The following is a 22,851-nucleotide window of genomic DNA, read 5'->3' on the forward strand; positions in this document are numbered from 1 at the left end:
ACTTAGTTTTCATCCTGGTCCTGAACCTAGATTCTGAACACCGATTCTGGACAGGAATGGACAGGAATCTGAGATCGGAGTTCGGGAAATACATTCTGATACTCGATTTTGAATTCAAGATTTTTCATTAATGATTAGCGACTATTCATGATCTTTCCATAATATATGACTTCTGATTATAGATTCGTGACCTGGATTCTGGATAGGAATTCTGACTTGAGTTCTGAATCTGGATTCTGCACCATAATTCAGAGCCATGACTTTTCATTCTGGTCTGGAGTTCTTGAACTGAATTCTGGATTCCGAAACTGAAATATAGATTCTGGACTTGAATACTGGATCCGGGATCTCAATTCTGAAGATAAATCCTGAACCTGTATGTATGTCTGTATGTACACCTACATTCGGAGGATGGATTCTGGACCCGGACCTGACCACGCTTAACCTGGATCTTGAACCGAAGTTTCGAACTTGGATTCTAGACCTGGTTCAAGAATCGCAGTTTTGTGTATGAGTCTGGACCTGAATTTAAACTTGAATTCTGGATCGGACCCTAGATTGTAGCTAATCCATGGCCTACTTTCCCGGAATGACACAAAGCAGCACTGGCAGAGTCAAAATATCAGAGGACGACTGTCATAGTATGATTCTTCTATTATCGATTCATGATTTTCTATTCACGATTTTTGATTTTTGTTACACGAAGATTTACAATTTTTAGTTCTTGAAAAATTGGGCTAATTCTTGATTTACTATACTCGTTTTTGAATTCACCATTCTTTATTCATGACTATCGATTTTCAAATCCGTTATTTCTGATTTCAGATTCCCGGTTTGTTGACTGTTTGTGTTCCGATTGAATGTTTAACTGTCGGATTTGTAGCTAGAATTTTTTATATATAACTTTCTATTTTAATTTATTGACTATCCATTTATGTGTTCTTTATTCTGAATCTTAAATCATGAGTTTTTGCTCTTGAATTAAGAAAAAAAATATAACCTGTGGTCGGCAAATAAAGTCGCCTGTGCGTTTTTCGTTGGCGGTTCAAAGGGAACTGTCGAGCTTCTGCATTGAGCAGTTCAATTTGAACTGCTCTACACTGACGAGCCTAAGACGAAACGTTTTCAAATAATTTTTATTCTTTGTTCCTTCAAATGTACGCTGAAAACAAAAATTTTGATTCTGATTTTGAGCTATTGAGAATTTAGTCTTGAGCTAGAATTGTTGAGCACATTATGTAGTAAACACTTGCAGTTTCTTTAAACTATTTAATAAAACCAAAAAAAACCACTTAAGACTCATACGTTTCTAACGTAGTCTAAGCACGAAGCATCCTTCAGAACCGTTGCACCAACAAACGGACATTACCATAATTCACAACAATATTTGGCTTGCTTTGCGACCGAGCGGCCGGAGCCAACCAAAAGAGTTTACACTACTAATTATTCGTGCAGGAAACTTACCACGTCGATAATCTGCATCAGCGTTAAACCGAAGCTAAGCTGCAACGGGTCGGACTCGTTGACCACTGGCCGCTCCAGTACATTGTAGTTATCCAGCAAATTGTGCAGCAGACGCTTTTCGTGGTAACCGGCCTGGGCCACTAGAGAGAGAGAGAGGGAAGAAAAGAAAAAAGAAAAACATTGAGAAAAGCCATGAGAATGTTTCATTTTGTTTTCATAAAGTAATCCCCAAGTTCGAAGCACCATCATCCAAATCCCACATCTTCAATTTGGTTAAGTACCGGTCTCAACTGGTGCCGATTCCGTTTCCCATCAGTTACCAGAAAAGCGGACGCCCGGTCGGTCGGTCGGTCGGTCGGTCGGTCGGTCGGTCGGTCGGTCGGTAGTTCATTAGAGCCAAAACAAATCAACAACCGGATGAACTTTTCCCATTCGCCTGCAGGTCCGTTAGTTCCCGGCCAACAATTAAAACCGGAACCGAAGTACCAACAAAATACGACAGGCAAACATACAAACGCTTATGCTGGTAATCCAGAGGGCCCCCCACGGAGCCGTTCCGAACCAAACAGTCCCCCAACAGCCCAATCGGGTTGTAACGTGCAGAGGAGGCATGTAAAATATATTTACATGTTTGACCTCCTGCCCGGCGGTGGCTCTTCCTAGCGGCCAATACGAGCCAGATCCTTCTAGTCCTTCTAGTCGTCGAGAGTGTGCGAAAGCCGAGCCAATTGAGAGCCCGTTCCGGTAATATGTTTGCCATAGGCTTATCGCTTTAATCTAGCGCAAAAGCTGATAAACACAAATACACTCACGTCCGGGACATGCTTCAGTAAATTGTATGTGTGAGTGGACTTCGGACGTGCTCCGGTGGAGATTTGTGGCGCTTTTTGAAGGCTGCTCGACTGGCAGTCGCAGTCGGATTGATAGAGACCGGACAGGACAGAACAGGACTGTCAGCAGCGCACTGATTGTCCGGGCGGAGAACGGATTTATCGGGCCTCATTAGTTGCAGCAGAGAACATAGTAGTGCTTTGATATGGAGTGTAATTATAGAGCGATCGGCATCGTCATCGTCGTTGTCGTCATCATCGCCACCGTCTAGCTAAAAGGACTTTGCTCTTTCTTGATTTGGTCAATGAAATGGGCAGAACGTGACTAATGAAAGCATGTCCATTTGGAACGGGTACCGGGTCCGATTTTTCCAGCGACAACCAGCAACAAAAAAAACATACCCTTCTTAATCCACCTAGTGATGTGATAATGTCTTTCTCTTGCCCTATTTGAATAGACTCATTGAAACTTTTATATGAATGAATTTGTACTTAGCGAGGCACCTCTCGCCGATGATAACACAAATAGGTGAATAATTCGTTGCTAATTAGTTAAGGTAATTTTGAATTTGTTGCTCAATTTATTTTTTGAATACTTCGCTAAGTTTGTTCGAAGTTAACGAAGCACTCCCCCCAAATAAGCAAATCGAAACCCAGTGGATAAAATTCAATAGCAGGCTATGGAACCAAAATACATTTAATCCATCTCTACGAAAATTAAGTGCAAATTTTGTTACATAAACACTCTGGTGACTCCACTCAAATGTCGGATTTTCCAGAAAATTCCACATCGTTCCTTGATGAGAAAAACAAAACGAGGAAACGCAACAACAACCAAAAAAACAACTCCCCGGGGCTCGGATCAACGGTGTCCAATAGTTCGGATAAAGGATTTTTGTAGCATCACTTTATCACACACACGCACACTTTATAGCAGTGTAGAGGCCATCGTTTAAATGGAATGTTAGTTTGGGAATAAACTCGGATCCGATAAACCGTATTCATAGTCCCACAAACACAGCCACCAGATTCCGGTGATCGGTACACTAGACTGGAACCGAGGAGGAGCGAGAGAGAGAGAGAGAGAGAGATAAACCTACCGGCAGGCATCGAAAATAGTCGATTTTCCAACTCATCGAGGCTTTTCATTCGAACGAGTGGTCAGCACATCAGCTCCGTATCAGCTGCTGGTGACAAAATTTACGTCTCATTTTTTTATGTTCTAGCTTCAGATTATATCAGTCTAGTTTTGAAGAGCTCTTTCAGTTTCTTGCTTTCTCTTTCCGATCTTCCCGGGTAGACGCCTCTGTCAAAAGTTAATTAAATTAGTCTGGACCGAAATAATTGATTTCGGTGATTTGTTCCGAGTTCGAAAGCTGAAACAAAAGAATCGTAAATTGATATTGAACAGTCCCATTGAGACACATAATACTTAGAATTCAGTGAACCTTTCACCGGATGCTGGCTTTGGACTGTTTCTTTTTCTCTCTACCACTGAGAATACACGACGATGTGATGCAGAACGCTGTTGACGTTGGTAACCGCAGTGACATACTCGAAACAAACATGCATCCATGTTTTCATTGGCTCAGTGAAAACTAGATCGAACGCATTTGACGTGAGTCAGTTCGTTTCATTGAAGCAAAAGTCAAGTGCTGCTGCTCTTTTCGGCACTTGCGATTCAGGATTGATGTGGGTTGGGCAGCAACGCGTTTTCGGATTCGGCGAATGACAATTGTCAACAACAAAAAAGAACATAGCAATCAATTTTAAGGAAAAGGCTCCTACTACGGTTTCAAATTATTGTTCAAAATTTGACTGTTGCTTTCGGTGCTTCCCGGAACCGTAAACCCCCCGGTATTGGTATTTTCGAAGTAAGTTTAGAACAGGAAGTCGGATCCGTTTAAAATTCAACATCACCCTTGAGAACCATAAAACCTTCTATTTGAATAGGACCTGAACTGGCAAATTTTCTCCGGTGGTAATACGAAAAGCTCTCAGCTTAGAAACGACGCTATAAAATAAATCGCCGTACATGCGGTGAGAAAATTGCTATAACATTTTCTCTTGCCGCAGTTTAGTGGCCTCATCCTGACATTTACTATCTTATCTTCATTATTCGTCGGGAAAATGTATTTCAGTTTTTTTTCCTTTCAAAAATTTTTATGAAATTATATTAAACTTTCTATGAATTGTTTAACAATGACGTAAGAAATGAATAACTCTAATACAAAGAATTAAAAATTAAAAATTAAGAAAATCATCGAAGTTATTCATAAAATAAAATAGAAATTTTAATCTAAATTCAAAATAATTATAGAAATCATAACTTGCTATAATCAGAAATTGAAAATTATCTTATATACTTTAAAATCCACAAATAATAACATGAAAAATGAATTAAATAAAAATATTAGAGTTTATTCAAAAATATATAAAATGCTCCAAATTACTGAGAATAGTCGAAATTTCAAGGCTTCTAAGATTCTAAAATTCCAACACTCAAAGTTTCAAAACCGCAGATTCAAAAATTTCAAAATTCCAGGATTCCAGGAATTCAGAATTAAAGAATTATTGTATTCCAAGATTTCAAAATTCCAAGAATCTAAATTTTTAAAATCCCAACATTTCGAAATCTCTCAAGTTTCCAAAATTCCAAGAATTCAAAATTCCGAGATTCTAAGATTCCAAAAATCCAAAACTTTAAAATTTTAAGATCATGAAATTCCAAAATTCCAAGAACTCAAAACTCCGAGATTCTAAGATACCAAAAAATTCAAAATTTTAGGATTCTAAGATTCTCAAATACAAAATTTACAGAATTGAGAACTTGGAACATTGTTTAATCTTTTGAAATCTTGAAATTTTAGAATCTTGGAATTGTTGACTTTGAACCATTGGAATTTAGGATTCATTGACTTTTGGATTCTTGATATCCTGGATTTTTGGAATATTAGAATTTTAGATTTTGGAGTTTTGGAATCTTAGATACTTGAAATTTTCGAATCTTGGAATTTTTAAATCTCGGAATCTTGTAATTTTGGTAATTTTGAATTAAGGAATCTTGGAATTTTTTAATTTTATGGTCTTGCAATTTTATAATTTTGGATTTTAAGAATCTTAGAATCATGGAATTTTGAATTCTTGAAATTTTCGAATCTCAGAAATTTGGATTCTTGGAATTTTGGAATCTCGGAATTTCGGAATGTTAGAATTTCAGAATGTTGGTATTTCGGAATGTTGAAATTTCGCAATTTTTGAATTTTAGGGTACCGGAATTTTACATTTTTGAATGTTTGCAATCTTAGAATCTTGGAATTTTGGAATTTTGGACTCTTGGATTTTTTTAATTTTATAGTCTTGGAATTTTAAAAATTTGGATTTTAAGAATCTTAGAATCTTGGAATTTTGAATTCTTGGAATTTTTGAATCTCAGAAATTTGGATTCTTGGAATTTTGGAATCTTGGAATTTCGGAATGTTGGAATTTTAGAATGTTGAAATTTCGAAATTTTTTAGTCTTGGAATTTTAAAATCTTGAATTCGTGGAATTTTCGAACTTAGTAATTTTGTAATTTTTGAATTATAGAGTACCGGAATATTAAATTTTTGAATGCTTGCAATCTTAGAATCCCGGAATTTTGGTATCTTGGAATTTTTGAATTTTATAAACTTGGAATTTTAAAATTTTGGATTTTAAGAATCTTAGAATCTTGGAATTTTGAATTCTTGAAATTTTTGAATCTCAGAAATTTGGATTCTTGGAATTTTGGAATCTTGCAATTTCATTATCTTGGAATTTCGGAATGTTGGAATTGCGAAATTTTTTAATCTTGGAATTTTAAAATCTTGGATTAGTGGAATTTTCGAACTTTGTAATTTTGGAATTTTTGAATTTTAGGGTACCGGAATTTTGCATTTTTGAATGTTTGCAATCTTAGAATCTCGTAATTTTGGAATTTTGGTATCTTGGAATTTTTTAATTTTATAGTCTTGGAATTTTAAAATTTTGGATTTTAAGAATCTTAGAATCTTGAAATTTTTGAATCTCAGAAATTTGGAATCTTGGAATTTTGGAATTTCGGAATGTTGAAATTTCGAAATTTTTTAATCTTGGAATTTTAAAATCTTGGATTCGTGAAATTTTCGAACTTTGTAATTTTGGAAATTTTGAATTTAAGAGTACCGCAATTTTAAATTTTTTAATGTTTGCAATCTTAGAATCTCGGAATTTTGGTATCTTGGAATTTTTTAATTTTATAGTCTTGGAATTTTAATGTTTTGGATTTTAAGAATTTTAGAATTCTTGGAATTTTTGAATCTCAGAAATTTGGAATCTTGGAATTTTGGAATCATGGAATTTTGGAATCTTGCAATTTTGAAATTTTTTAATCTTGGAATTTTAAAATATTGGATTCGTGGAATTTTCGAACTTTGTAATTTTGGAATTTTTGAATTTTAGAGTACCGAAATTTTAAATTTTTGAATGTCTGCAATCTTATAATCTCGGAATTTTGGAATTATGGTATCTTGGAATTTTAGATTTTTTGAATCTTAGAATTCTGGAACCTTGTAATTTTGAAATCTTGTGGAAATTTCAAGATTCCTTCATTTAAAAAATTAAAAAATTCCAAGATCCGAAAAATTTTGAGAATTATATTCCAAAAGTACAGAATACCAATATTCTACAATTCCAAAATACTAATAATCCAAGAACCAAGTACCCTAAATTCCAATGTTTCAAAGTCTACAATTCCAATATTCTTAAGGATTAGAAAATGTGTTTTTTTTTAAATTCCAGATGTTCAATGTTTTTTTTTAAATTCCAGAATTCCAAAAAAAAACAAATTTTAAAATTCCAATATTCCCAATATTTCAAGAATCTAAAATATCATGACTCCAAAAGATTTTATAATGTTTCAAATGCTCAATTCCAAGATTCTAAAAACATTCTAGAATTTCAAAATACCAAGATTCCGAAATTCCACGAATCCGAAATTCTTAAATTACAATTCCAAGTTCAAACTTCAAAACTCCACGTTTCAAAGATATTCCAAGATTCAAAAGATTCAAAGATTTCTAGAATCAAAGATTCAAAGATTTGAAGATACAAAGATTTAAAGATTGAAAAATTTAAAAGATTCAAAGGATTCAAAGAGGTAAAATTTCAAAGTTTTGAAGATTGAAAAATCCAAAGATTTAAAGATTCAAGGATATAAATATTCAAATATTCAAATATTCCAAGCTTCTGCAATTTCAAGATTCAATGATTTAAAAAATACGAAGATTAAAAGATTCAAAGATTCAGAGATTCAAAGATGCAAAGATTCAGAGATTCAAAGATTCAAAGACTCAAAGACTCAAAGACTCAAAGATTCAAAGATACAAAGATTCAAAGATTCAAAGATTCAAAGATTCAAAGATTCAAAGATTCAAAAATTCAAAGATTCAAAGATTCTAAGATTTGAAGATTCCAAAGATTCAAAATGTCGAAGATTCAAAGATAAAACAATTCAAAAATTCTGATTTACAAACCCATAGATATTTAAATATTGAAAGATTCAAAGATTTAATTATACAAAGACTAAATAACTCAATAACAATAAAATTCAAAGATACAAAAAATTTAATAATCCAAACGTTCAAATAATGAAAAAAATCTAAGTTTGAAAGAATCAATAATTCAAGAATTCGCAGAAGTTGAAAAATTATCAAGAGAAGTTCCGTGTGATAAGCTAATGAGGTATAGACTAATTACCTATCAAATATTGACTTTAGACGGCAAGCGCAAATAGCTTGCCATATCGAATATTTTTTTCTGAAAAAAAAGCTTTTCTCTACTACCCGACAATTTGGTCAATTTTCGCAGCTGATCGAGCAACGAAAAAAGACCGCGTTTCTTTCAAACTGTAGCAATGTAGCAAACGACAGTAAAAACTAGGCGCAGTCACATAGAAAATCAACACACAAAGCAACAAACCTCGAACCCGACCTAGCGAAACTTATTTTCAATGCAAAAAAAAATTCATTTTTGGTCCCACAAAGTCCAGCACTGATTAAACTTCCCTTTTGATTGCCTTCGTGCCAGGCCGGTTGGACTCCACGTTCTCCACGTCTGTTCCCCAACCAGAGGTCATTAGTTTCCCTAACCATAACCGACAGCAGGCAGACCGAGCGACATTCACCGCGCCACAGCCAAAGCGACAATCTTAACGGCGCTGTTCCGAGCAAGAAAGATGAAAAATCACAAAAAGCAGTAGCAAAGTTAACGAACTTTTTCATCCCATATTTATAATTTTCTCATTTTTTTTTCTCTCTTTCTCGCTGTACTCTGCCAAGCCTCGTCCCAGTGCAGAGAAACCCCGACCTCGAATAATAATGGCAGTTGCTGGATAGATTTTCCGACCAGTTACCCACATATGGAATGCTGGTCACAAGTACGGCCGGGGTGTTCTCGCGAGCAGAGAAAAAAAAACGAGATAAGAAAAATTTCGAACCGAGAGGCCAAAAGAAGGGCAGACGATGGAGTTTAATCCCGTACTTAAATCGAGACCAGTGCAACTGAATAGTGAGGGTACAGAGTGCAGAGAGAAAAAAAAAGAAAAAGGTTGAAAATCGTTTCAGGGTATGATGAAATATTCACGTAACTCCTCTTTATGATGGCTTCTGGCGATGGATGAACCCATCCGTGCTTCTTCGTCTGTCTTCGAAAGTGTCCCCCGTTTTATCACCACAGTTCCTCTCCGCCAACCGGGCATTCAACGTTGGCTGGATGAATGTGGGAAAAAGAAGTGTTTTTTTTCTATTTTTTCTTAAAGCCGATTCATTGAAATGGAGATCACATTTAGGTGCATCGTCATAAACATTTCTACCCCGTACGGAACAGTCGCTTGAAAATTTTAGTTGATTTCTATCATGAGGAATTTTTATTGAAATATCAGAGCTATAGTGGAAAAATTTCCAAATGAAAAAAGAATTTAAAAATCAAGAAGCGAGAATCAGGAATCATAATCATCAGCTCAAAGACCTAAGTCAGTAGTCAGTTGTAAAAAATCACAAGTCACAAGTCCAAAACCAGTAGTCAAAACTTAAAAAGCAAAAAGTAAAAAGTAAAAAGTAAAAAGTGAAAGGTAAAAAGTGAAAAGTAATAAGTAAAAAGAAAAGGTAAAAAGTAAAAAGTAAAAAGTAAAAAGTAAAAAGTAAAAAGTAAAAAGTAAAAAGTAAAAAGTAAAAAGTAAAAAGTAAAAAGTAAAAAGTAAAAAGTAAAAAGTAAAAAGTAAAAAGTAAAAAGTAAAAAGTAAAAAGTAAAAAGTAAAAAGTAAAAAGTAAAAAGTAAAAAGTAAAAAGTAAAAAGTAAAAAGTAAAAAGTAAAAGGTAAAAAGTAAAAAGTAAAAAGTAAAAAGTGAAAAGTAGAAAGTAAACAGTAAAAAGTAAAAAGTAAAAAGTAAAAAGTAAAAAGTAAAAAGTAAAAAGTAAAAAGTAAAAAGTAAAAAGTAAAGAGTAAAAAGTAAAAAGTAAACAGTAAAAAGTAAAAAATAAAAAGTAAAAAGTAAAGAGTAAAAAGTCAAATGTCAAAAGCCCAAAGCCCAAAGCCCAAAGTCCAAAGTCCAAAGTAAAAAGTCCAAAATCCAAAGTTCAAAGTTCAAAGTTCAAAGTTCAAAGTTCAAAGTTCAAAGTTCAAAGTTCAAAGTTCAAAGTTCAAAGTTCAAAGTTCAAAGTTCAAAGTTCAAAGTTCAAAGTTCAAAGTTCAAAATACAAAGTTCAAAGTAAAAAGTCCAAAATCCAAAGTTCAAAGTTCAAAGTTCAAAATCCAAAGTTGAAAGTTCAAAGTTCAAAGTTCAAAGTCCAAAGTCCAAAGTCTAAAGTCCAAAGTCTAAAGTCCAAAGTCCAAAGTCCAAAGTCCAAAGTCCAAAGTCCAAAGTCCAAAGTCCAAAGTCCAAAGTCCAAAGTCCAAAGTCCAAAGTCCAAAGTCCAAAGTCCAAAGTCCAAAGTCCAAAGTCCAAAGTCCAAAGTCCAAAGTCCAAAGTCCAAAGTCCAAAGTCCAAAGTCCAAAGTCCAAAGTCCAAAGTCCAAAGTCCAAAGTCCAAAGTCCAAAGTCCAAAGTCCAAAGTCCAAAGTCCAAAGTCCAAAGTCCAAAGTCCAAAGTCCAAAGTCCAAAGTCCAAAGTCCAAAGTCCAAAGTCCAAAGTCCAAAGTCCAAAGTCCAAAGTCCACAGTCCAAAGTCCAAAATCCAAAGTCCAAAGTCCAAAGTCCAAAGTCCAAAGTAAAAAATCCAAAATAAAAAGTCCAAAGTAAAAAGGCCAAAGTCCAAAATCCAAAGTTCAAAATCCAAAATCCAAAGTCCAACGTCCAAAGTCCAAAGTCCAAAGTCCAAATTCCAATATCTAAAGTCTACACTCTAAAGTCTACAGTCTAAAGTCAAAAGTCAAAAGTCAAAAGTCAAAAGTCAAAAGTCAAAAGTCAAAAGTCAAAAGTCAAAAGTCAAAAGTCAAAAGTCAAAAGTCAAAAGTCAAAAGTCAAAAGTCAAAAGTCAAAAGTCAAAAGTCAAAAGTCAAAAGTCAAAAGTCAAAAGTCAAAAGTCAAAAGTCAAAAGTCAAAAGTCAAAAGTCAAAAGTCAAAAGTCAAAAGTCAAAAGTCAAAAGTCAAAAGTCAAAAGTCAAAAGTCAAAAGTCAAAAGTCAAAAGTCAAAAGTCAAAAGTCAAAAGTCAAAAGTCAAAAGTCAAAAGTCAAAAGTCAAAAGTCAAAAGTCAAAAGTCAAAAGTCAAAAGTCAAAAGTCAAAAGTCAAAAGTCAAAAGTCAAAAGTCAAAAGTCAAAAGTCAAAAGTCAAAAGTCAAAAGTCAAAAGTCAAAAGTCAAAAGTCAAAAGTCAAAAGTCAAAAGTCAAAAGTCAAAAGTCAAAAGTCAAAAGTCAAAAGTCAAAAGTCAAAAGTCAAAAGTCAAAAGTCAAAAGTCAAAAGTCAAAAGTCAAAAGTCAAAAGTCAAAAGTCAAAAGTCAAAAGTCAAAAGTCAAAAGTCAAAAGTCAAAAGTCAAAAGTCAAAAGTCAAAAGTCAAAAGTCAAAAGTCAAAAGTCAAAAGTCAAAAGTCAAAAGTCAAAAGTCAAAAGTCAAAAGTCAAAAGTCAAAAGTCAAAAGTCAAAAGTCAAAAGTCAAAAGTCAAAAGTCAAAAGTCAAAAGTCAAAAGTCAAAAGTCAAAAGTCAAAAGTCAAAAGTCAAAAGTCAAAAGTCAAAAGTCAAAAGTCAAAAGTCAAAAGTCAAAAGTCAAAAGTCAAAAGTCAAAAGTCAAAAGTCAAAAGTCAAAAGTCAAAAGTCAAAAGTCAAAAGTCAAAAGTCAAAAGTCAAAAGTCAAAAGTCAAAAGTCAAAAGTCAAAAGTCAAAAGTCAAAAGTCAAAAGTCAAAAGTCAAAAGTCAAAAGTCAAAAGTCAAAAGTCAAAAGTCAAAAGTCAAAAGTCAAAAGTCAAAAGTCAAAAGTCAAAAGTCAAAAGTCAAAAGTCAAAAGTCAAAAGTCAAAAGTCAAAAGTCAAAAGTCAAAAGTCAAAAGTCAAAAGTCAAAAGTCAAAAGTCAAAAGTCAAAAGTCAAAAGTCAAAAGTCAAAAGTCAAAAGTCAAAAGTCAAAAGTCAAAAGTCAAAAGTCAAAAGTCAAAAGTCAAAAGTCAAAAGTCAAAAGTCAAAAGTCAAAAGTCAAAAGTCAAAAGTCAAAAGTCAAAAGTCAAAAGTCAAAAGTCAAAAGTCAAAAGTCAAAAGTCAAAAGTCAAAAGTCAAAAGTCAAAAGTCAAAAGTCAAAAGTCAAAAGTCAAAAGTCAAAAGTCAAAAGTCAAAAGTCAAAAGTCAAAAGTCAAAAGTCAAAAGTCAAAAGTCAAAAGTCAAAAGTCAAAAGTCAAAAGTCAAAAGTCAAAAGTCAAAAGTCAAAAGTCAAAAGTCAAAAGTCAAAAGTCAAAAGTCAAAAGTCAAAAGTCAAAAGTCAAAAGTCAAAAGTCAAAAGTCTAAAGTCTAAAGTCTAAAGTCTAAAGTCTAAAGTCTAAAGTCTAAAGTCTAAAGTCTAAAGTCTAAAGTCTAAAGTCTAAAGTCTAAAGTCTTAAGTCTAAAGTCTTAAGTCCAAAGTCTAAAGTCTAAAGTCTAAAGTCTAAAGTCTAAAGTCTAAAGTCTAAAGTCTAAAGTCTAAAGTCTAAAGTCTAAAGTCTAAAGTCTAAAGTCTAAAGTCTAAAGTCTAAAGTCTAAAGTCTAAAGTCTAAAGTCTAAAGTCTAAAGTCTAAAGTCTAAAGTCTAAAGTCTAAAGTCTAAAGTCTAAAGTCTAAAGTCTAAAGTCTAAAGTCCAAAGTACAAAGTACAAAGTACAAAGTACAAAGTACAAAGTACAAAGTACAAAGTACAAAGTACAAAGTACAAAGTACAAAGTACAAAGTACAAAGTACAAAGTACAAAGTACAAAGTACAAAGTACAAAGTACAAAGTACAAAGTACAAAGTACAAAGTACAAAGTACAAAGTACAAAGTACAAAGTACAAAGTACAAAGTACAAAGTACAAAGTACAAAGTACAAAGTCCAAAGTCCAAAGTTCAAAGTCCAAATCTCAAAATTTCTGCAATTTCTGAATTCTAAAATTTTGGGATCCTAAATTTTCGATTTCCAAATCCTAATAATTCCGAAATGTTAAAGCTTCGAATTCTCAAAAATTACAATATCCAATAACCGTTATTTCAAAATTCTGAAAGGTTCGAAACTCCCAAAACTCGAAACTTCATAAATCCCAAAATTTCAATCCTTTCAAAAACTTCTAATTTTCATCACTCCGAAATCTCAAGCTTTGAAAACTGAAAGGTACTCCAGAGATAAGCTCCAAAATTTTAAAACTTATACATTAGAAATACTAAAAATCCAAAGTTTCAAAATAATGTTTCATTTAGCAAATCTTCAATTTTCGAACCCTTTGAACATTTAAAACAAAAAAAAAAGCATTTAGGGGTTAGCCAAATTTTGTGCTGGGCACATAATCGTTTTTATTATTTTTACGTTTCGTCTTTGACTCATCAGTGCAGAGCAGTTCAAATTGAACTGCTTAGTGTTAAACTCGGTAGTTCAATTTGAACCTGCCAAGCAGACGTAAAGTTTCTGCTACTTACAGAACACTTTTTGTTTTGCAACGAAGTGCAATGTCTTTTCTGACGTGCCGAACGAAAACGTGTTTTCGACTATTTCTGGCCGATGCAGGTTTGGTCATTTAGGGGTTAACCAAAGCATTTCAATTTGAACTGCTCTGCACTGATGAGTCAAAGACGAAACGTAAAAATAAAAAAAAGCAATTTTCAAGCAAAATCTTCCAAAGTCCTGTAATTCTAACTCCAATACTAAAAAATCCGAAATTTAATAATAAAAAACTTATTAAACTCCATGATTTGGTTATCAACATTGAGACATCAGTTGCTTTCGCAAGCAATTCGTATTTTTTTTATAGGGAAAATTGTAAATATACTTGTAATAAATTTCCAACTTTCAAAACATCTAAGAATCGAGAATAAAATTCAAGCTTTAGAAATCCAACAGCTCCAAAATCCGGATCATAAAAAATTTAAACATCACAAATTTCCTAAAAATCCAGAACTATCGAATTTTTATAAAATCATAGTTCAAAGCTCCTAAAATTTCAAACCATCCTACTGTCAAGATTCCTACCAGAAAGTTTTATAATTTAAGAACTCGAAACTCCAAAAACTCCCTATTCCACTACTTTCAAATCTTCAAAATTTGCAACGCTCCAAAGCTTCCGAACTCCCAAATTTCAAACTTTTCAAACTCCTAAGTGTTGAAAAAAAAATTGCAAAATAACACGAACTCCATCTTTCAAGACTCCCACAAACTACTGAATTTTAAAATTCTGGCAAAGTCGAGCTCCGAAATTTCAAACTTCCAGTATTGCACAATATCCGAACTATTTTTTGTGCGGTGTTTGCTTCTTACACAATTCGTTGATTAAAAGTCAAGTAATTGGTAATATATAATATGATTCTACTCTACTAATGAGATGACTGTTGGTGCAATAGGCCTAGTTCTGGATTTTTTTTAAACATAATTAGAGTAGACTTTATTCATTTCAATTGAAATCGAATGTGTGCACACACTGACGATCACTCTACTGCAGTAAACTTCCCATTATAAACACACAGCCTTCGCTGTCGCACCGAATGGGTATCATTCCGTCCTTCATTCGTTTCTCTTTCTACCGAAGCTCAGTTTAACCACCGTCAGTTTATCTCTTATCAAAATATCTCGTACAATTTCTCATTCAATAAGGTTCATATAAACATAACTGAACTGAAATATCAATTACAAAATAAACATAAATTGATTTTTCCCTCTTTCAATTTTCATTTCTAATACATCGAAACACATCTCAATACATTTCAAACAATCGAAATTATCGATTTGAGCTTGCTGGTGATAATCGAAAACTCAAGTGAAAACCGCCACCCTCTGTTTATCATTATGGTCGGAGAGAGTTATCGAGTTGATGTTTGTGCCATTCATTTGCACTTGCTCACTACCCACAGTGAAGGCAATGAAACAGGTAGACTACTTGACACTACAAACTGAGCAAGCAAGACTATTGACGATGAATTCTGGAATGTGCTTCTATTTGCACCGATTTCTCCGTTTCGTTTGTCAAGATTAACGTTTGTCAAGTTAAGTAGACTGAAATTTAATGGGATTCGTTTTTGTTCTGGCTTCAATCGATATCTTGCAGACTGCGAAATTATAGTGAACATAGGAGACTGTACAATCTTACCATTCGCTGTTACCTCTGGAGTTTCCTCAAGGAAGTCATCTTGGACCGTTTATGTTTTTACTCTATCTCAACGATCTAAATTTTTTGATCAAGTGTATGAAACTATCGTTCGCCAACGACTTCAAACTAACTTCATATCACCAAATCCACCGTCGACACGGAATTCTTTCAGGAGCATAATAATAATTCCCTTAAATGGCCCTTAAACTCTTAAATTCCAACAAATTCCCGCCCAGTGATTAAGGAAAATTAAAACAAACGACTCTCGTTGTCCCGACAGTTCCAACAGAGCCCGGTTAAGAACCTACTGAATTTGCTACAATGTGAAGATTTGATGAGATTCCTCTGGGAGGAACCCAAAATCTTGCCCGCTAGCTAACTGATACCCGAAATGCACAAGTTTTCCCCGTGCCTAGAACCCAAATTAATCTTCAATGATTCCGGATTCCAGCCGCTCGCTCCAGTCCCAAAGTAGCCTCTAGGACAGCTGAAACCTCCCTCTTCGTAAATCCCGAATTTGTTGCCTTCCTAAAAGCTAGAAGCTTTGAATTCACAAGATGCTGACTTTCGTCTGTATCCCGCTGTTGCTGTTGCTAATCACATTTGTCTTCATCTTCCGAGCAAACATCCCACGGTCGGTGGTCTCCTCCGTGCAGTGCCCGAAGTGCTGTTCGCTTAAGTACTCAACCCGACACGAGCACACTTCCGGCTAAGTGTCATCCTCGGCTGCCGTTGCTTTCCCCGGGCTATAATTTATTAAAATTCAATTGCATTCCGTCTCGTCCGGTGATGCATACACCAGTTGAAACAAACACACTCACACATACACAGGCACACATACAGGCAGCGCAAATGACCCGGACCCGACCGAGCTTGTTGGACGACGACGACGACGACGACGACCCGAGTGCAGTGGCAGCAGACTTTGAAGTGGTCACTCCAATTTGTCAATTTGTAGCACTTTTGTTCTTTCGTCCCACGGCCACCCACCTACCAGCCCAAAGCTACCAATCAAAGCTGGCTGTGTGTGTGACTGGGAGAGACGTAGTCAGGTGCGAATCGCTGCCGGTTGACATGACTGACGTTGTATTTGCCTTTGGGAATGCAGTCGGTCGCCGCTTGCTTGGGTTTTTCGGAAAATGGCAGGAGCGCGGTTCGTTCGACCGATGTTTTGCTGGTAAGAAATTCATGTCTTTCCTTCTTCCATGGCGCAGCTGTGGATATTGTTCGTATTTAGAACGGTCTGGCGTGAGGGCAGGTCGACTGTCGAGATGGCTCCGGTTTGTTTTACCTCCTGCCTCACCATTCACAAGGCTTGCATTAATTCCCAAAGCTTAGAACAGATGTCGCAGATGGTCGATCCTTTGTTGAAAAATGAACCCTCATCGAAAAATCGATTCCCAAGAGTCCTTTTTTCATTCCATTCTCGAACAAACTTTGATTTTAATTCACTCCTAATGTTCACAGTCATCAACACAGATCCTTGTCCCCACACCCGGAAGGGTCAGCATAAATTGATTCGAAAAAGATTATCTGGCATCAATCAGTAAAACACTTTTTTCCCACCGGTCTGCCTTGAACTGTTCGAAGCCGAAGGGCAGAATCCCATTGATTACGTAATGAAGTTCGTATTTTTGTTTCGCCCAACTGGTTTGAAACTTTTGATCGGGTGACCGACCGACCGACCGACCGTCCGGAAGAGGAAGAGCGGGAAAACGAAATCCGACTAGCAAACGCTTGGTTCTCCCGGAATTGTCACAGCAGATTGGCAAATTTCAATTGCCTTCCACTTCACTAAACGTCACTTTCTACAGCGAAACTTTCATCCCGGCAGGGGTAATTCATCACTCGAAACAATTCTCGGTCGGTGAATTTTCCCGTTCCCGGTTTGCTTCGTCAGCTGGAATGGAAGGGGGCAGAATCATTAAACAACAAGGCTTTCTCTCTCTTTCCCGAGAAAACCATCGATCAGCAGTGAGTCTCAAGTTGTTGAAAGTCGTGTTTATCCTAAACAATTCGTTTGCTAAACAAAAACAAATGTTTGAAGACAATACTAGGGTAGTTGACCTTACGTAGAGTAAGCGATTGATGAGAAGAATAAGGAAAGAAGAGAAAACAATTTAAGAATGAAGAGTTTCTAATGAATAATCAAGAATAAACACTGGCGAACAACAAATTAATAGAATATAACTAACAGTGAAGAATAGAGTAAATAATAAAGAGTGAGCAATAAAGAACGAAGAGTTAGAAAGCGAATAACGAAACTAATGAATGAAAATAAAAAAGGAGAATTAAAAAAAGAGACAAAACGGTGCGTACCCAATTGAAGATGGAAGTAAAGAAAGGATAATACAGAATAAAAATATAAACAATTTTCATTCGGAACAGGAAAACAGAATAACAATAATAATGAACGAAAAATTAAATAAAAGGTGATTTTTTTGAGGTTAGGATTTTCATGCATTAGTATTTGCTCAGATTTTTTGAGGTTATGATTTTCATGCATTATTATTTGCTCAGTATGCTCTGACATTTCATCATGAATAGACTTACTAACGAGCAACGCTTGCAAATCATTGAATTTTATTACCAAAATCAGTGTTCGGTTCGAAATGTGTTTCGCGCTTTACGCCCGATTTATGGTCTACATAATCGACCAAGTGAGCAAACAATTAATGCGATTGTGACCAAGTTTCGCACTCAGTTTACTTTATTGGACATTAAACCAACCACACGAATGCGTACAGTGCGTACAGAAGAGAATATTGCGTCTGTTTCTGAGAGTGTTGCTGAAGACCGTGAAATGTCTATTCGTCGCCGTTCGCAGCAATTGGGTTTGTGTTATTCGACCACATGGAAGATTTTACGCAAAGATCTTGGTGTAAAACCGTATAAAATACAGCTCCTGCAAGAACTGAAGCCGAACGATCTGCCACAACGTCGAATTTTCAGTGAATGGGCCCTAGAAAAGTTGGCAGAAAATCCGCTTTTTTATCGACAAATTTTGTTCAGCGATGAGGCTCATTTCTGGTTGAATGGCTACGTAAATAAGCAAAATTGCCGCATTTGGAGTGAAGAGCAACCAGAAGCCGTTCAAGAACTGCCCATGCATCCCGAAAAATGCACTGTTTGGTGTGGTTTGTACGCTGGTGGAATCATTGGACCGTATTTTTTCAAAGATGCTGTTGGACGCAACGTTACAGTGAATGGCGATCGCTATCGTTCGATGCTAACAAACTTTTTGTTGCCAAAAATGGAAGAACTGAACTTGGTTGACATGTGGTTTCAACAAGATGGCGCTACATGCCACACAGCTCGCGATTCTATGGCCATTTTGAGGGAAAACTTCGGAGAACAATTCATCTCAAGAAATGGACCGGTAAGTTGGCCACCAAGATCATGCGATTTGACGTCTTTAGACTATTTTTTGTGGGGCTACGTCAAGTCTAAAGTCTACAGAAATAAGCCAGTAACTATTCCAGCTTTGGAAGACAACATTTCCGAAGAAATTCGGGCTATTCCGGCCGAAATGCTCGAAAAAGTTGCCCAAAATTGGACTTTCCGAATGGACCACCTAAGACGCAGCCGCGGTCAACATTTAAATGAAATTATCTTCAAAAAGTAAATGTCATGTACCAATCTAACGTTTAAAATAAAGAACCGATGAGATTTTGCAAATTTTATGCGTTTTATTGTTTAAAAAAGTTCTCAAGCTCTTAAAAAATCACCCGTTACAAAGGGTAAAAATGAAAAAAAAGATTAAAAAATTAGGGATAAGAAAAGAGGAGAAAACAATTGAAGAATGAAAAGTCTTTAATTAAATCAAATTTAACTAATAATGAAAAGTGAAGTGAGGAATAATGGACGAAGAGTGAGAGAGCGAATAACGAAAATTGCCGAATTGATAATGATATACAAAAAGAGAAGGGGATAGTACACTGAGGTCTTTTTTACGCGAGAGATACGTAGCGCGTGAAAAACCTCGTATCTTTGGAAATAGGCGTAAAAAACAGCAAAACTAAAGAAATTTTTACGACGCCAAATGTCTTAGAAATGCATGAAACGTACAGATCACATCATCAGATAAACAAATTTAAAAAAAGAACCGACTTTGGGATTCATAATAATTTTGAGTTTTCCGAAATCGAAAAATTCATACATTTTTAAGAACAAGAAAACCAGATACCTTTGAAAATTCACGTAAAACCGCCGCGCAAAAAACAACTGCCTAGAAAAACCGCGTGAAAAAGATCGCAGTGTAAAAAAGTGAACGAAATGTAAACAGTAGAAATGAAAAATGAAGAAATGAAAAACCACTAATGACAACAAAAGACTAAAAACTCAAGAGTAACGAATGATTAGAATACAACTAACAATGCAAAGTAAAGATTGATAAAGTAAACAGTGAAAATAATAAATTAAAAACCAACGAAAAGTTTAAGAGCGATTAGAGAATGAAATGTGAAGAGAAGAAATTGCAAGAAAAGAGTTGTAACTGGAGAAAAAACAGCGAGGTGAAAACGAGTGAAGAATGAGAATTACGAACGAATAGTAAAGAGTGAAAATTAAGAAGCAAATATTGAAGAATGAATAATACAGGAATAAAGGGTGGAAGTTAAGAAAGACAAGTACATAATGAACATGTAATGAATTTTCATTTGAAAGAGGAAAAAATAAAGAATAATGAATGCAAAATTAAATGCAAAGAGTAAAAATTGAAAGGAAATAGTTAAAAATGAAGAGTAAGAAAAGAGGAAGGAACAATTGAGGAATTAAGAGTCTCCAATGTGTATTAAAGAGTAAAACCTACCAGCATGAATAAAGCGTTAGAGAGCGAATAATATAAATTAACGAATAGAGAAATGAAAAAAATAGTATTCGGTAGTATATAATGATGAATAGAGAAAGAAAATGGAACAGTTGTAATGAAAAGAAAAAACTATACTCGCAGAATAAAGAAAGAAGACGAACAATTAGAGAATGAAGAGTCACTAATGACTACTGAAGAGTAAAAACGGAAGAGCATCGAGCGAATAAATTCCAACAACCAATGAAGAGCAAAGTGTGAAGAATAAATAAAGAAAAGTAGTATGGCTAGTAACCAGTGAAGATTGAAGGATGAATAGTATTAAATAAAGAATGGAATTTAAAGAGTTAAGTAGTAATAGTACAGGATAAAAAATGAAGAACAAAGGAGTAGTGAATAGTGAAGAGTATTAAATTCATGTTCGGAGGTGTTGAAGAGTACTGAGTGAAAACTGAGAACGAGGAAAGAGTAAAGTCATAATTGAAGAATTAGTAAAACAGAAAAAAGAATGGAAGAATAAAGGGTTGATAATGAAATAGAATAAAATAAAATAAAATTGAAGGAGTAACTAGAGAGTAGTAAAAAATAAAACAAATAAAAGTATCGGATGAATCGAATACAGAATTAAAAAACAACATATAAAAAAGTTGTTGGTTTAATAATTTTGGTTTTTGGAGCTTTGACAGCTTGGAACACGTTATAATCTTTCATTTTCAAAATATTTCGGTATTTCAGAGCTCCGAAAATTTGATGAATTGTTTGAAGCAATTTTTGAGCTTTAAGCTTTAATCTTGAAAGTTTAGATTACAAAGTTCTTAAAAATTCATAATTCGGGATATTGGATATTCAAATCTTTGGGAAGTCGATATTTAGAACATTTATCTTTGGACTCTTAACTCTTAACTTAACTTAACATTTATCTTTGGACTCTTAGGGAGGCGAGTAAATAATGAAAATTAACGATAAGATAATGAAATAAGAAAAGAGAACGGAATGTAAACAGTAGAAGTGAAAACAAAAGTGTAAAAACTGAAGAATTAAAAATGACAACTAAAGAGTAAAAACTCAAGAGTAACATATTCGAATACAACTAACAATGCAAGGTAAGGATTGATAAATAAAGAGTGAAAATAACAAATTAAAAACCAACCGAAAGCTTAAAAGCGAATAGAGAATGAGATGAAATGAGAAGAGTAGACAATGGAATGTAAAGAGAAGAAATTAAAAGAAAAGAATTGAAAATGGAGAAAAAGGAACCAGGTGATAACGAGTGCAGAATGAAAATTACGAGTGAACAGTAAAGAGCGAAGAATAAAAAGCAAAGATTGAAGGATAACTAATAGAGAAATAAAGGAAGGAAGTAAAGAGAGACAAATACAGAATGAAAATGTAATGAATTTTCATTTGCAAGAGAAAAAATGAAGAATAATGAATGAAAAATGAAATGGAGAGTATACATGAAAAAAGAAAGAGTTGAAAATGAAGAAAAAGAGGAGGGAACAATTAAAAAATAAGGAGTCTCTCTGTAAGAGAAGAGTTAGAGAACGAATAATGAAAATTAACTAATAGAGAATGAAAAAGAAAAAAAATAGGATTAGGTAGTATATAATGATGAATAGAGAGTGAAATTGGAACAGTCGAAATCATAAGAAAAAAAAGTATACTCGGAGAATAAAGAAAGAAGAGGAACAATTAGAGAATGAAGAGCCACTAATGACTACTGAAGAATGAAAACTGAAGAGCATCGAAAAAATAGATTCCCACAACCAATGAAGAACAAAGTGTAAAGAATAAATAACGAAAAGTAGTACCAGTAAAGATTGAAGGATGGATAGTATAAAATAAAGAATGGAAATTAAAGAGTTAAGTAGTAATAGTACAGAATAAAAAATGAAGAATGTAGAACAAAAGAGTAAGTAGTGAAGAGTAATAAAATCATGTTCGAAGGACAACAAAATAAAGAGTAGTGAGTGAAAATTGAGAATGAGGAAAGTACATCAAGAAAGAAAACCTACGGGCCATCCGCAAGGGGGCTGGACCCCCTTGGGATGACTTCTGCGACCACAACGGAACAGGAAAACAAAACAAGCATAAAAACACAAAACTCTGTAAGCCAAAACGATCAAATTTTATAATTTCTACCCTTCTTATCCCCCCCGGTGAAGGTCCAAAATGGTTAAAGCCGGGGTAAAATAAATAATATAAAAAAAATTGAAGAAAGAGTGAATAATGAAAAGTCATAATTAAAAGCATGGAAAAGTTCAGGATTGATAACGAAATGTAAACAATAAAATGAAAAGAAAAAAGCAAAGAAATAGAGATTAAGAATCAAGAATGTAACGAATAAAGAAGTAAGAGTAACTAGAGGGTAGTAAAAATAAATCAAATAAAAGTCACGAACGAATTGAATACAACTAACAATAAAACGTTTAAAGTGAATAAGGAAGAATAAAAAAACAACGTATTAAAGGGTTATAAAATTAATTTTTTTTGAGTTTTAGAGCTTGGAAAACGTTCGAAACTTTCATTTTCAAAGTGTTTCGATATTTCAAAGCTCCGAAAATTTGAAGTTTCTAGAATTTTTTGCAGCAATTTTTGAGCTTAAGCAATTTTAAAACTTGGGAATCTTGAAGTTTTTAGAATGAATTAAACTCGGGATATTGAATGTTGAAATCTTTGGCAAGTCGATGTTTATAATATTTATCTTTTGACGTTCGACCTTAGGCATTAGATTTTTGATTTTGGTTTTTGATTTTGGATTTTTTCCTCTTGACTTTTGCCTTTCGAATTTGGACTTTTGACTGTCGGTTTTATACTTCTGACGTTTGGTTTTTAAGTTTTGACTTTTGTCTTTTGACTTCCAACTTTTCACTTTTGATGAAAAATCGCTTGACAATTGATTCTTGACTTGTGACTTTTAAATTTGGACTTTTGGCTTGTGACTTGAATTTTGACAAATGACCTCCGACTTT

At 34.3% G+C, this 22,851-nt stretch overlaps 1 protein-coding gene across 1 annotated transcript in view; it reads right to left on the reverse strand.

Moving 5' to 3' along the window:
* The window catches only part of LOC131426294 (neuronal acetylcholine receptor subunit alpha-7), a 325,402-nt gene that overhangs the window by 237,303 nt on the left and 65,248 nt on the right, over positions 1–22,851 (reverse strand). The window contains exon 3 of the mRNA XM_058588913.1: positions 1,465–1,604. Within this exon, the coding sequence (XP_058444896.1) occupies positions 1,465–1,604 (140 nt within the window). The remainder of the gene's footprint in view (positions 1–1,464; positions 1,605–22,851) is intronic.

This window comes from Malaya genurostris, chromosome 1, assembly GCF_030247185.1.
Source record: "Malaya genurostris strain Urasoe2022 chromosome 1, Malgen_1.1, whole genome shotgun sequence".
NCBI classification, from domain to species: Eukaryota; Metazoa; Arthropoda; class Insecta; order Diptera; family Culicidae; genus Malaya; species Malaya genurostris.